Source organism: Oncorhynchus mykiss, chromosome 31, assembly GCF_013265735.2.
Source record: "Oncorhynchus mykiss isolate Arlee chromosome 31, USDA_OmykA_1.1, whole genome shotgun sequence".
Lineage (NCBI taxonomy): Eukaryota > Metazoa > Chordata > Actinopteri > Salmoniformes > Salmonidae > Oncorhynchus > Oncorhynchus mykiss.
In genome coordinates, this window is record NC_050571.1 from 29,780,787 (window position 1) to 29,794,862 (window position 14,076).

At 44.8% G+C, this 14,076-nt stretch overlaps 1 protein-coding gene across 1 annotated transcript in view; it reads right to left on the reverse strand.

Moving 5' to 3' along the window:
* Nucleotides 1-13,402, reverse strand: part of LOC110504957 (phosphatidylinositol 3,4,5-trisphosphate 5-phosphatase 2B) — a 31,348-nt gene extending 17,946 nt beyond the window's left edge. The window contains exons 1-6 of the mRNA XM_021583864.2: nucleotides 11,713-13,402; nucleotides 8,454-8,517; nucleotides 1,681-1,961; nucleotides 1,395-1,535; nucleotides 1,184-1,271; nucleotides 68-157 (exon numbers count right to left, since the gene is read on the reverse strand). Of these exons, the coding sequence (XP_021439539.2) occupies nucleotides 68-157; nucleotides 1,184-1,271; nucleotides 1,395-1,535; nucleotides 1,681-1,961; nucleotides 8,454-8,517; nucleotides 11,713-11,849 (801 nt within the window). The 5' untranslated portion in view covers nucleotides 11,850-13,402. The remainder of the gene's footprint in view (nucleotides 1-67; nucleotides 158-1,183; nucleotides 1,272-1,394; nucleotides 1,536-1,680; nucleotides 1,962-8,453; nucleotides 8,518-11,712) is intronic.
* Nucleotides 13,403-14,076: the final 674 nt, after the last annotated feature.

Genomic DNA, 14,076 nt, shown 5'->3' on the forward strand with positions numbered 1-14,076 from the left:
GGTCTAGACCATGAAACTAAGACTGATATGTACTGGGCGGGTAGTGTGTGAGTATGTGGGTACATACCCTCTTCTCCAGGGAGGAGAGCAGGCTGACCAGGACAGAGATCTTACACAGCAGGCTGTCCAACTCCATGTCTGGACCTCTACCCGTGTTCTGAAAGGAGGTACATTAATATAGTAAGTTGCTGAGTGCTATGTGGAATACAGATGGACATACACTGAGTGTACAAAGCATTAGGAACAACTTCCTAATATTGAGTGTCACCCCCTTTTGCCCTCAGAACAGCCTCAATTAGTCGGGTCATGGACTCTACAAGGTGTCGAAAGCGTTCCACAGGGATGCTGGCCCATGTTGACTCCAGTGCTTCCCACAGTTGTGTCAAGTTGGCTGGATGTCCTTTGGGTGGTGGACCATTTTTGATACACACGGGATACTGTTGAGAGTGAAAAACCCAGCCGCGTTGCAGTTTGTGACACAAACGGTGCTCCTGGCACCTACTACCAGACCCTGTTCAAAGGCACTTAAATATTTTGTCTTGCCCATTCACCCTCTGACTAGCATACATACACAATCAATGTCTCAATGGTCTCAAGGATTAAAAATCCTTCTTTAACCTGTCTGCTCCCCTTCATCTACACTGATTGAAGTGGATTTAACAAGTTACATCAATAAATGATCACAGCTTTCACCTGGATTCACTTGGTCAGTCTATGTCAAGGAAATAGCAGGTGTCCTTCATCTTTTTTACACTCAGTGTACTGTATATTGTACCCCATGAAGGGAACATAGAGCATTTTTATTTTCAATTGGTGCACTAGAGGGCGTAACAAAGCAGATGTCCATTATTTTTTGTCTTTTTAGTTTGCAGGTCCCCTGTGGACCATAGTAGAGTAGACAGAGGGTTACAGACAAGGTATGACTGACGGGCAGGACAGACAGGACAGGACAGACAGGACAGACAGGGTAGGACAGACAGGACAGACAGGACAGGACAGACAGGACAGGACAGGACAGGACAGGACAAGACAGGACAGGACAGGACAGGACAGGACAGGACAGGACAGGACAGGACAGACAGGACAGACAGGACAGACAGGACAGGAAAGACAGGACTCACAGGACAGACAGGACAGGACAGACAGGACAGGTCAAACAGGATATATCACAAAAGGGATGTACCTGTGGCTTGGTGGAGGTTAAAGGGCAGATAGGATGGTCAAACACTTTGGCCAGCGTCTCCAAACTGGACATGATCAGGTCAATCTCACTGTGGATCAGAGAATCCATTTCATTTTCTCCTCATGATAACCAACAAAGCCATCACATCCCAAACACCAAATGACGCAGATCACTTGAACTGTAATAGCAGTAATAACATGGTGAAACCCACCTGTTGAGCCCCTGGCATGCGGTGCCCAGGGTTTGGTGTAGATGGCGTAGGCCTGTTGCTCCTCTACGTAGACCCTCCACATCCAGAGGCAGCTCACTGCGCAGATACTCACTGAGCAGCCCAACCACCTCACCTGCCATGCTGTGAAACCAGGGGACCACAAACACCACTCAAGCAAGTTGAAGAGAGACACCACAGGAAAGTACTTTAATCTCTAAATCCCCAGACCAATATTACACATTTTGTACATCTATATACTCATGGTGTGTGATGGGGACTTCTGTACCTGGATGTGTTGAGCTCCTGTAGCCTGTGGAGGAAGAGGAGGTGTGGGGACGGGGTCACTGGGAGTCCAGCGGGGGGAGCTATACTGACCGAGACTGGGAATGGGCTGGGACTCCACACCAGCCCTGGCTTCTCATCATCACCTGAGCTCTCATCCCCAGGCTCCATGTCCCTCCCCACAGGGTACAGCAGAGGGGTGACCAGACCCTTATGGGGGTACTGGTACCCCAACACCAGGTCCCCCAGTGTACGGAAACAGTTCACCTGCACCCCCTGAGAAGTCTGTGGGGAAACATACACACAGACATACACTGGGTGTACAAAGCATTAGGAACACCTTCCTAATATTGAGTTTCACCCCCTTTTGCCCTCAGAACAGCCTCAATTCGTCAGGGCATGGACTCTACAAGGTGTCGCAAGCGTTCCACAGGGATGCTGGCCCATGTTGACTCCAATGCATCCCGCAGTTGTGTCAAGTTGGATGGATGTCCTTTGGGGGGTGGACCATTCTTGATACACACTGGAAACTGTTGAGTGTGAAAGCCCCAGCAGCATTGCAGTTCTTGACACAAACAGATGCCTCACAAATCCTCAACTGACAGCTTCAATAAATAGTACCCACAAAACACCAGTCTCAACGTCAACAGTGAAGAGGCGACTCTGGGATGCTGGCCTTCTAGGCAGAGTTCCTCTGTGTTCTTTTTCCCATCTTAATATTTTCTTTATATTGGCCAGTCTGAGATATGGCTTTTTCTTTGCAACTATGCCTATAAGCTGCCAGTTGAGGACTTGTGAGGCGTCTGTTTCTCAAACTAGACACTCTAATGTACTTGTCTTCTTGCTCAGTTGTGCACCGGGGCCTCCCACTCCTCTTTCTATTCTGGTTAGCGCCAGTTTGCTCTGTTCTGTGAAGGGAGTAGTACACAGTGTTGTACGAGATCTTCAGTTTCTTGGCAATTTCTCACATGGAATGGCCTTCATTTCTCAGAACAAGAATAGGCTGACGAGTTTCAGAAGAAAGTTCTTTGTTTCTGGTCATTTTGAGCCTGTAATCGAACCCACAAATGCTGATGCTCCAGATACTCAACTAAAGAAGGCCAGTTTTATTGCTTCTTTAATCAGTTTTCAGCTGTGATAACATAATTGCTAAAGTGTTTTTTAATGATCAATTAGCATTTTAAAATGATAAACTTTGATTAGCTAACACAACGTGGCATTGGAAAACAGGAGTGATAGTTGCTGATAATGGGCCTCTGTATGCCTATGTAGATATTCCATCAACAAATCTGTTGTTTCCAGCTACAATAGTCATTTACAACATTAACAATGTCTACACTGTATGTCTGATCAATTTGATGTTATTTTAACTGACAAAAAATGTGGTTTTCTTTCAAAAACAAGGACATTTATATATTTAAGCATTAAGGCCCGGGGGGTGTGGTATATAGCCAATATACCACGACTAAGGGCTGTTCTTAAGCACGACGCAACGCAGAGTGCCTGGACACAGCCCTTAGCTGTGGTACATTGGTCATCTATCACAAACCCCCGAGGTGCCTTATTGCTATTATAAACTGTTTACCAATGTAATTATAACACTAAAAATAAGTGTTTTGTCATACCTGTGGTATACGGTCTGATATACCACGGCTATCAGCCAATCAGCATTCAGGGCTCGAACCACCCAGTTTCGAAATATATATATATATAGAACCTACACAACACAGGTGATCATCATGTTCTTAAACTGTTCCTAAAAGCTCCTAAAGCTTGGAAGACTGTCTCAGATATGCAGTGCATCTGTTCAGAGTCAGCATATGTTGTTCTAACATTATCCACAACAGGAAAATGGCTGTTGATGTTTTGAATGTGACTGCATGTCTCCAGAGCTCCTCGTGTCTGGTAGCCTAAATGACCTGGATACACTCAGAAGGGACATTTGGAAAAGAGGTGCTAATCTCCTAGATCCTGGAGGTGCCAAACAGAAGCCACGGCCCCTCACCTCTGTTTGAATGGCCAGTGCAAGAACCACATCAAACACACACCATCCAGCGGGCTGCAGAAACCCCTACTATCCCCACAGGCCAGGAGATGGTATCACAACCAACCACCCACGTCCTGGTCACTGCCAAGGTTGGCTGCCATGAGTCACAGTGTTCCAGCAGTTTACTAGCCGACCTCTGTGTCCTGAGCCAGTCTACCGTACACACCCGCTGCCCGATATAAACAACACTCCAACAGACAGACGCCTCAGACATGTACAGTAAACACGAGGGGGAAACACACGTTCACCAGCCATAGACAAACACATTAAGGTGCCAGTCAAAGACACAAAGAGTGTTTACACTAAATGCACCCATAATACCCACAACGCTGCAGGCACAGACCTATTAGATGTCATGGACAAACTCAGACACAGAGCCCACGGGGCACTCACTGCAACACCGCAAAACAGATTTTTTTTTTTAGAAATGTTTGTTTTTCTCGTGTGGTTAGATGTTTTTGGTGGGGCCAGACATTACCTGCCCCAGCTGCCAGGGACTTCAAATGAATGATGCATTTTTTTCGAGGAGCTCTTGAAAAGTGATTATAAAGCAAATAAGGACAGAATGACACAAGGAGACAAAAATGGCCTCTCTTTTTGCTCAAAATATCCCTCTCTTTAAAATAACTCTCTCAGAAAAACTAGGAAGCAAACCCCCTAATCCCTACGTGGTAATGGCTCCAAAGCCAACGAGACAATCTGCTTATTGGAGACTTTAGAGACTTCAGGGGAAAACAAATGAAGCTGAGATACAGTAATGTGGATAAAAGCCCTGATCTGACAACAAAGTATTTGAGCTGTTGTCTTTGGACTTGCGCACCTAGTCACGGTGAAGGAATGTACAGGCTGCCTAAAACCTTTTCGTTTTTGTGTGTTTTGGTCCTGATAATAATTAGGACCAGACACTGCGGCTCTTGAATTGAGTCGTCCCCAATAGTTACTGTGTCTAATACACACACATATAACCGCCACACACCAACCAATACCAGCCACCCCTATCCTCTGCCTGGCTAACCCTCAACACACACATCCCCGTCCATGACACACACACACACACACACTCAAAGCACAAACAGACCCAACCCCCTTTGGAGCACTGGTCAACGACCCAGTGCATGGGTAGCGCAGGAATCTGTGACACACACACACACACAATTTGTCCTCTGTGCAGCTGAGGTCACGCTCGGAGCATGTGGCAACATGGCAGAAAGAGATGCCGTTCAAACATCAAGGTCTGTAGCAGAATGAGCCCAGTATGTGAACACAAGACGCTTCCTGTTTCCATTAAAACAGACAGCACAACTCTGTTGTCGTAGAGTAACGATAACAACTACAGTATTGTACTACACATTCTTTCTCGTTAGTGGTTGCTACAAGAGGATACTGTTGTTGTAGGTTACAGTATATTAGCTTATTTACCAGGCACAGATAAGGGTCTACCTTTGCCCTCCCACTCGCCAAGTGAGTTTTGTTCTTGTCTTGCTTCTTGCTAGCTTGATGATAGTTGTTTGTGCCCTTATGGTACTGTAAATAATTCAATCATTTATATATACAGTCCCAGTCAAAAGTTTGGACACTCCTACTCATTCAAGGGTTTTTCTTTAATTTTACTATTTTCTACATTGTAGAATAATAGTGAAGACATCCAAACAAGGAACAGTTGATGTTGAGATGTGTCTGTTACTTGAACTCTGTGAAGCATTTATTTGGGCTGCAATTTCGGATGCTTGTAACTCTAATGAACTTATCCTCTGCAGCAGAGGTAACTCTGGGTCTTCATTTCTGTGGCGGTCCTCATGAGAGCCCGTTTCATCATAGCGCTTGATGGTTTTTGCGACTGCACTTTTCCGGTTTGACTGACCTTCATGTCTTAAAGTAATGATGGACTTGTTTCTCTTTGCTTATTTGAGCTGTTCTTGCCATAATATGTACTTTTACCAAATAAGGCTATCTTCTGTATACCAACCCTACCTTGTCACAACACTACTGATTGGCTCAAACGCATTAAGGAAAGAAATTCCACAAATTAACTTTTAACAAGGCACACCTGTTAATTGAAATGTTATTCCAGGTGACTACCGCGTGCATCTGGTTGAGAGAATGCCAAGAGTGTGCAAATCTGTCAAGGCAAAGGGTGGCTACTTCGACAAATCTCAAATATAAAAAATACTTTGATTTGTTTAACACATTTTTGGTTACTACATGATTCCATAAGTGTTATTTCATTGTTTTGATGTCTTCACTATGATTCTACAATGTAGGACCACGTCTGGGACATCCTGATCTAGAGAGTGTCCTAACCCTGGTCCTTGAGTACCCCCAACAGTACACATTTTTCAAATACAGCCGTGGACAAACACACCTCATTCAGCTCATTGAGGGCTTGATGATTAGTTGACAAGTTGAATCAGGTGTACTTGTCCAGGGTTATAATAACAATATTGAGCGTACACGAGGCCAGGGTTGGGAAACACCTCTATACTCTAGCTAACCACCACATACTAAAATATCCACAGCCAGCCATAAATCATGAGTTAGAAGATTCTGAAGTTAATTATTAGTTAAGAGGATTGAAGATAAATCACAATCAGTAAAAAAAATAAAATCTGATTTTTCATCAACAAGCATTTCGCTATACCCGCATTAACATCTGCTAAACATATGTATGTGACCAATCAAATTTGATTTGATTTTGATCAATGATCAGCAGATAGCCCACCCTCTTTTCTCAATGTCAATCATGTCTTTAGGAGGCACTGTAACTTCCTTGCTTATAATTTGCGATGAGTGTGTGCTGCTGCGGAAATAAATAGGCCAATGCTCAAAATGTAAATAACAAAATCACAACAGAAGCGGTTATTATGTTATGAATTTTGAGATATGAATGATGAAATTCATCAGGGGGGGTGCCGGTGGGTGCCCTTATTCATTTTGAGCACCTGTCCCCTGACAGGTCTGTGCACAGCCCTATTAGTTCAGGGATTCTTTAAAGATGGGACAATCTCAACTTTTTCCCACAAATATTTGTCTTAATAGTAATTGTGTTAATATTAACACAGTTTGAAATAAATATTTTGATAGACCAAAGTATCAGCTATTTATTTTCTCATAAATTTGCAACTAACTGGATTCATGTCAACTTTGTCAGACACCATAAAAGGCTAATTTCGTTAGAATTTTAGCACGTTTTTGTTTTTACATAAAACAACGATCATGCCTCCCGAGTGGCGCAGTGGTCTAAGACACCGCATCGCAGTACTAGCTGTGCAACTAGAGATTCTGGGTTCGAGTCCAGGCTCTGTTGCAGCCGGCCGAGACTGGGAGACCAATGGGGAGGTGGACAATTGGCCCAGCGTCGTCCAAGTTAGGGTAGGGTTTGGCCAGCAGGGATGTTGTCCGATTGCGCACTAGCGACTACTGTGGTGGGCCGGGCGCAGTGCATGCTGATATGGTTGCCAGGTGTACAGTGTTTCCTCCGACACATTGGTGCGGCTGGATTCCGGGTTAAGTGGGCATTGTGTCAAGAAGCACTGCAGCATGGTTGGGTTGTGCTTCGGAGGACGCACGGCTCTCGACCTTCGCCTCTCCTGAGTCCGTGTGGGAGTTGCAACGATGAGACAAAACGGTAACTACCAATTGGATACCACGAAATTGGGGAGAAAAAGGCAAACTTAAAAAAAATTATAATAATACAAATAAAAAATAAAACGACATTCATAAAGCAAACATTATCACACAGCAAATACTTCAAAAGTGTGAACATTTGTTGCAGAACAGCGATTTTTTATGAATATTGACCCCAAAACAATATTTTGAGGGAGTTAGCCATCAGTGATGGATTTAACAAGCCACTGACGGAGTTGACAACAATACTCAAAACATTTTCACCCCTAAAAATTAAAGTTCAATATAAACATTTCTAAAACATGGATGATTATTAATGTGAAAATCCCCAGTAAAAACATGACCATTCTATCAGATCATTCAACATAAATAAATCTGACGGAGTTGACAGCTCATTCAAGTCATATACACAGTAGCAATTTCATTTTTCCTCAGTTGCTTTATGATTCTAAAACCTTATTAAATCTAACATATTTGAACCAGAATTCATATTATATCTTGATCTATCAGGCAGATGGAGTTGACAGTTTATGGTTGTGACCATGGTGATTTCAATATTGTTTGTTTAAATCTATCAAAAGGAGAGAAGTTTACAGACCATGAGAAGTGTTGTGACACTACAACAAGGGGTCCTTATGGTATAGCTGCCCCTGCTTATTCCTGATTCATTTAGGATTTTAGACATATTGACCAAATCTCCGGGCACATCGTTTAGGAATCTGAGTTTTGAGAGAAATGTTCTTTAAAGTCCCAGAGGGTTGTTGCAAGAAACTACATAAAATAATTGTTCAGTTAATATCTATCATTGGCAGTTTATAGAATTCTAAACACTTTTTTGGAGGGTTTCAAATTGGGATCCTTCGCTCCAGACAAAGGCATTTCCATACTATAGAGCTGACATGGAAATGACTAACACAGAAAGTATTTAGAAAATTCCCAAAACAGATCTTTTCCCTTGTAAAATTATCATAAATATTTTTTAAGCTCAAATATATATATTTTGTAACTATAAAAACAATGTTTCCCTGTCGAACAAGGATTGTCCCGACTTTCAATGTGAGTGGGGTATGGAAACTCAAACATGAACTTTAACGATGGTCACTCACCTGAACAGCTAACAGGCCATCTACATCAGGAAGAATACGATAAGTGTGAACGTGCCGTTGGAACCTGAAAAGGGGAAAATAACATTTATAAAAGGTACTATGAACTCCAAGACATCACAACAGCACTATACCACTGGGACAGAAATAAACTGAGGAAGAGCAGATGTGCTGCCCTTGTTACAAAACACTGCCACTTTATAAACAAGACGCCAATTTGTTGATGGTGTGACTCATTTAAGTGGTTATTTTAGCAACTTCACAGTCCACTGCGGTAGCATGAGACTACATGACTACCCACAGACCTACTGTTTTTACACATCACTGTTTACACAAGCCACAGCTACACAAACCGTCCTGAGGGGTGTCACTCGCCTGAAACATGTGGGCTTCATGTTCCATAATAATCACTTGGTAGTAAAATCATACCACTAGTCTTTGTCAAGTACACAAAGGAGAGCTAACATTTATCTCTACTATCTCGCACGACCTTGAGACACAGTACAGTAAATGCCTGTAACTCCCCCTCTGTTGAAACCCCTCTGTTGATAGCCCCCTGTTGAATTTTATTTATCCATTATTTTACCAGGTATGTTGACTGAGAACACATTCTCATTTGCAGCAACTACCTGGGGAATAGTTACAGGGGAATGAATGAGCCAATTGTAAACTGGGGATTATTAGCTGACCGTGATGGTTTGAGGGCCAGATTGGGAATTTAGACAGGACACCGGGGGTTAACACCCCTACTCTTACAATAAGTGCCATGGGATCGTTAATGACCTCAGAGAGTCAGGACACCCGTTTAACATCCCATCTGAAAGACAGCACCCTACACAGGGCAGTGTCCCCAATCACTGCCTTGGGATATTTTTTAGACCAGAGGAAAGAGTGCCTCCTACTGGCCCTCCAACACCACTTCCAGCAGCATCTGGTGACCCATCCAGGGACTGACCAGGACCAACCCTGCTTAGCTTCAGAAGCAAGCCAGCAGTGGTATGCAGGGTGGTATGCTACTGGCATAAAAAAATCCCCTTGTTGAAAGCCCCTTGTTGAAAGCCCCCTGTTGAAAGCTTGACCTTGTGATGCCTGGTAGAAAAGCACACGTACAATTCATCTAAAAGGAATGCATATTTCCCAGTAATGAAGTTCGAGAATATGCAAAGAAACAGTAGACCTGTATTGATGTGGAGATTAGATTAGATTTAGACGGTGTCTAAATTACATCTAGACACCGTTGGCTTAGAGAACACGAAACACAATATATACCTCGGCCTAAACATCAACGTCACACGTAACTGCCACAAAGCTATGAACGATCTGAGAGACAAGGCAAGAAGGGCCTTTTATGCCATCAAAAGGAGCATCAAACATCATTAGTGTACAGTAGGCCTGTATTAATGTGGAGAGTGTGGGAGACGGGGGGAGGGGGACATCAAATTTGACGTACCAATTAGGATCTGGCTACAGATATTTTTCAGTTCTAGAACCCATTGCCCTTTATGGTTGTGAGGTCTGGGGCCCGCTCACCAACCAAGAATTCATAAAATAGGACAAACACCAAATTGAGACTCTTGCAGACGCATGCAGAATTCTGCAAAAAATATCCTCTGTGTACAACGTAAAATAACAAATAATGCTTACAGAGCGGAATTAGGCCGATACCCGCTAATTATCAAAATCCAGAAAAGAGCCATTAAATTCTACAACCACCTAAAAGGAAGTGATTCCCAAACCTTCCACAACAAAGCCATCACCTACAGAGAGATGAACCTGGAGAAGTGTCCCTTAAGTAAGCTGGTCCTGGCACTCTGTTCACAAACACAAACACACCCCACAGAGCCCCAGGACAGCAACACAATATATATTTTTTAATTTAACCTATATTTACCAAGGCAAATCAGTTAAGAACAAATTCTTATTTACAATGACCGCCTATTAGACCCAATCAAATCATGAGAAAACAAAATGATAATGACTTGACACATTTGAAAGAATCAACAAAAAAGCAGAGCAAACTAGAATGCTATTTGGCCCTAAACAGAGAGTACACAGTGGCAGAATACCTGACCAGTGTGACTGACCCAAACGTTGACTATGTACAGACTCAATGAGCATAACCTTGCTATTGAGAAAGGCCGCCGTAGGCAGACCTGGCAGACCCATATCTACTGGGTGAAATACCACAGTGTGCCATCACAGCAGCAATATTTGTGACCTGTTGCCACAAGAAAAGGGCAACCAGTGAAGAACAAACACCATTGTAAATGCAACCCACATTTATGTTTATTTATTTTCCCTTTTGTACTTTAACCATTTCCACATCGTAACAACACTGTATATAGACATAATATGACATTTTAAATGTCTTTAGTCTTTTGGAGTGTAACTTTTACTGTACATTTTTATTGTTTATTTCACTTTATTCATTATCTAGTTCACTTGCTTTGGCAATGCTAACATATGTTTCCCATGCCAATAAAGCCCTTCAATTTAATTGAATTGAGAGAGAGGGAGCAAACGAGCGAGCGAGGGAGAGAGAGGGAGTGAGAAAGAGAGAGTGAGTGAGAAAGAGACAGGGAGTGAGAAAGAGAGAGGGAGTGAGAAAGAGAGAGGGAGTTAGAAAGAGATAGGGAGTGAGAAAGAGAGAGGGAGTGAGAAAGAGAGAGGGAGTGAGCAAGAAAGAGGGAGTGAGTGAGCGAGCAGCATGAGCAGCAGTGGGGCTCAGCTTTCAGGAATGTGTCTGGCTCAGGGCCGCTTTGCACAGAGAGCCATGTGGTCACAGCAGCTCCCTCCCTCTTCCAGGGGCCCCAAGGAAGACTGAATGAAGGAGAGAGGAGACGAGAGGAGAGGGGGGCAGGGAGCCCTAACCAGGGTTACACACACACACTGGCCAGGCTGGGTTGGGCTGTATCAGGACAGGGCAGCCTGAGTGTTCTTGGGCCACAGCCTTCTCCCTGCCCACCGGCCCAGCTCTGGGTGAGACTGATGGAGATGACAGAGAGACAGGCTGCTGAATACAATACAGACATTGAGACAGTCATTGAGACAGTCTATAAAACTTGTGAATATGAGGTTAGTTCCCCTTCCACTGACATGTAGGGGAAAGTTACCAGTGTCCCGTGAGCAGGTGTGGGTGTCTGACTGCGAGCACCACTGGGTTCATAATGACCATACACACTCAGAGATGGAAAATAAGTGTGTGTGTATGTGTGTGTGTGTGTGTGTGTGTGTGTGTGTGTGTGTGTGTTTGTGTACTCACAGCAGACAGAGGGCGTAGGCTCCAGGCACGGACTCACTGTCCCTGACAAGGAAGCTGCCGTCCCTCCCAGCCCGGGCCAACAGGTCCTCTGCATGCACACGGCTGATGTCACGGTGGTACCACGCCGCCATCGCCATGACATCCGACGGTGTTGTTGTCCACCTGTCAGTCAGTGGAGTGTCTGTCTTTCCAACAGAGTAAACCACAGTAAGGTAGAAGGTCAGAGGCGACACACACAGTCTGTCTCAGACACCTGTGTCATGGCACCATGGGACCCTCCAATCAGGAGCTCACGTTGTGCTGTCCTTTTGAGTGTTCACAGCTTCTCCAGCATTCTGGTCCTAATTAATAAGGTCAACTCAGGAACATCAACAGCAGCCCTCCTCATTTACTACAGGCACCCCCTCCGGGGTCTTACTGGGTTACGCGTCCTGTTGTGGTTGAGGATTGTTGCCGTTGTAGAGTCAGAGTGAATAACCCTCCCACAGATTTCTGTGTGTGTCCAGATTCCAGAACTACAGTTGCTTCCTCTTGATGAACTTTGGCCCACCTTGCTGTTAGTTCCCCCTCAGAAAGACACCGTCTCAGTGTGCAGGCTGCTGCCAGCCGGATGTTCGTCTCAGGCAGACAGAGCCCATTGTGGAGGAGAGAGAGAGAGAGAGAGAGAGAGAGAGAGAGAGAGAGAGAGGAGCAATGGTGCGTAAAGCCAACCACCCCTGGGGGCACTGACAGCAGTGCCTGTAGCCTCACCACAAACACCAGCAATGCTTCTGCCTGCTGTCCCCTCAAAAGCTCTGCATGCAAACAACACAGAAAAGAAGAACCAAAAGCAGTCAGTCAGCCACACAAACAAACCCTGCTGCACAGCCTGCTGTGGTGGATAGAAGTCAGCGCCCAGGCAGCCGTGCAAGAGAAACCAGACAAATTCAAATCATTTCCCAGTTGTTTTGCCATATAAGGGAAAGGGGGAACACCCTACAGAGAGTTCATCTGATGGTTGCAGTTCTCTCTGGATATCAGTCTCTCTCTCTCCCTCTCTGTTTTCAGACGTAGATTCCAGAGTGGGGGTGTTGGTGGGGGATGTCCAGGGTCCCTGGTCGGTCTTGTGCTGAGAGTGTTTTGGGGAGGTCCCATCCCCCTGGGGTAATGTGTTCCGTATCTCTTTGGAGTATCGTCAGAGGAGGAGGGGAAGAGGTAGTAGAGGACGAGAGGACTAGCCCTGTTAAAGCACAACGCGGGCAGCACAGACAGAGGAAGTGACTCCCCGCTCCAGATGTGAGTAAGAAGGAAGAGAGAGAGAAAAAAACTGACGGAGCAGCCAAAATTATTCCTGCGAGTGACTATACTTCATTAACCAACACTGCCAGCAGACTCCTTTCTCTGTGCTCACCCCTCCCTTGTCCTCCTCCTCCCCCCTCATTCTCCTCCATCTTTTCCCTGAATTTTCAAAGACCAAACACAGCAACGCCGTGCACACTCAGGTGGGTTGCTTGGCACAGCCACTGTCTGTCTCACTTGTGCGTTCCTGTCCTCTTTTCCAGACTTTTTTCCACTGTGCTGGCTAGCTTTACCCCTCGCTCTTTATCCCTCCAACCGTCTCCTTCTCTTCCCCTCTCTCTTTCTCAACTCTCTCTTTCACCTCCCCCTCTCTCTTTCCCCTGCTCCTTCTCCATGTCACTCTCCCTAACTTCCCTGCCTTCTCAGCAGAAAAGCAGCCTCCATATGAATTTGATCATCCCTTACTTTCTGAATCATATTTTTGTCCTCCACAACAATGCCCCTCCTCTTCTCCCAGGGTATCGTGGTCAGTTTTTTTGTCTCCAGCTGTGCTGCCTCTTACTACTCAGCAGAAATCCATCACACACACCATCGCCCACCCTCCCAACTACTCTGTTTATTACAGGCCCAAAGCCATCTCGCCACTTTCTGAAGGTCATAAACCAGTCATTGTTGTGCCTGCGTCTTATTTTTATAACCTTTATTTAACTAGGCAAGTCAGTTAAGAACAAATTCTTATTTACAATGACAACCTACCAGGGAACAGTGGGTTAACTGCCTTGGGAGAACAACAGATTTTTAACTTGTCAGCTCGGGCTTCGATCCAGCAACCTTTCGGTTACTGGCCCAATGCGCTAACCACTAGTCTACCTGCTGCCCCTTATTGGACAGTGACTGCTGAGCCCCACACCTCTCTGCCCACCCACCTTAACCCGGTCCTGTCCTTTCTGGTCCTGTCTGGTCCTGTCTGACCCTGTCTTATTATTACCCTGGGCTCATCCATCACCTGTCGCTGTCCGTTCAATTACCAGGGCTAATATGTTTAGGGAAACACTGGATTACACATGAATCTATAACAACCAACCT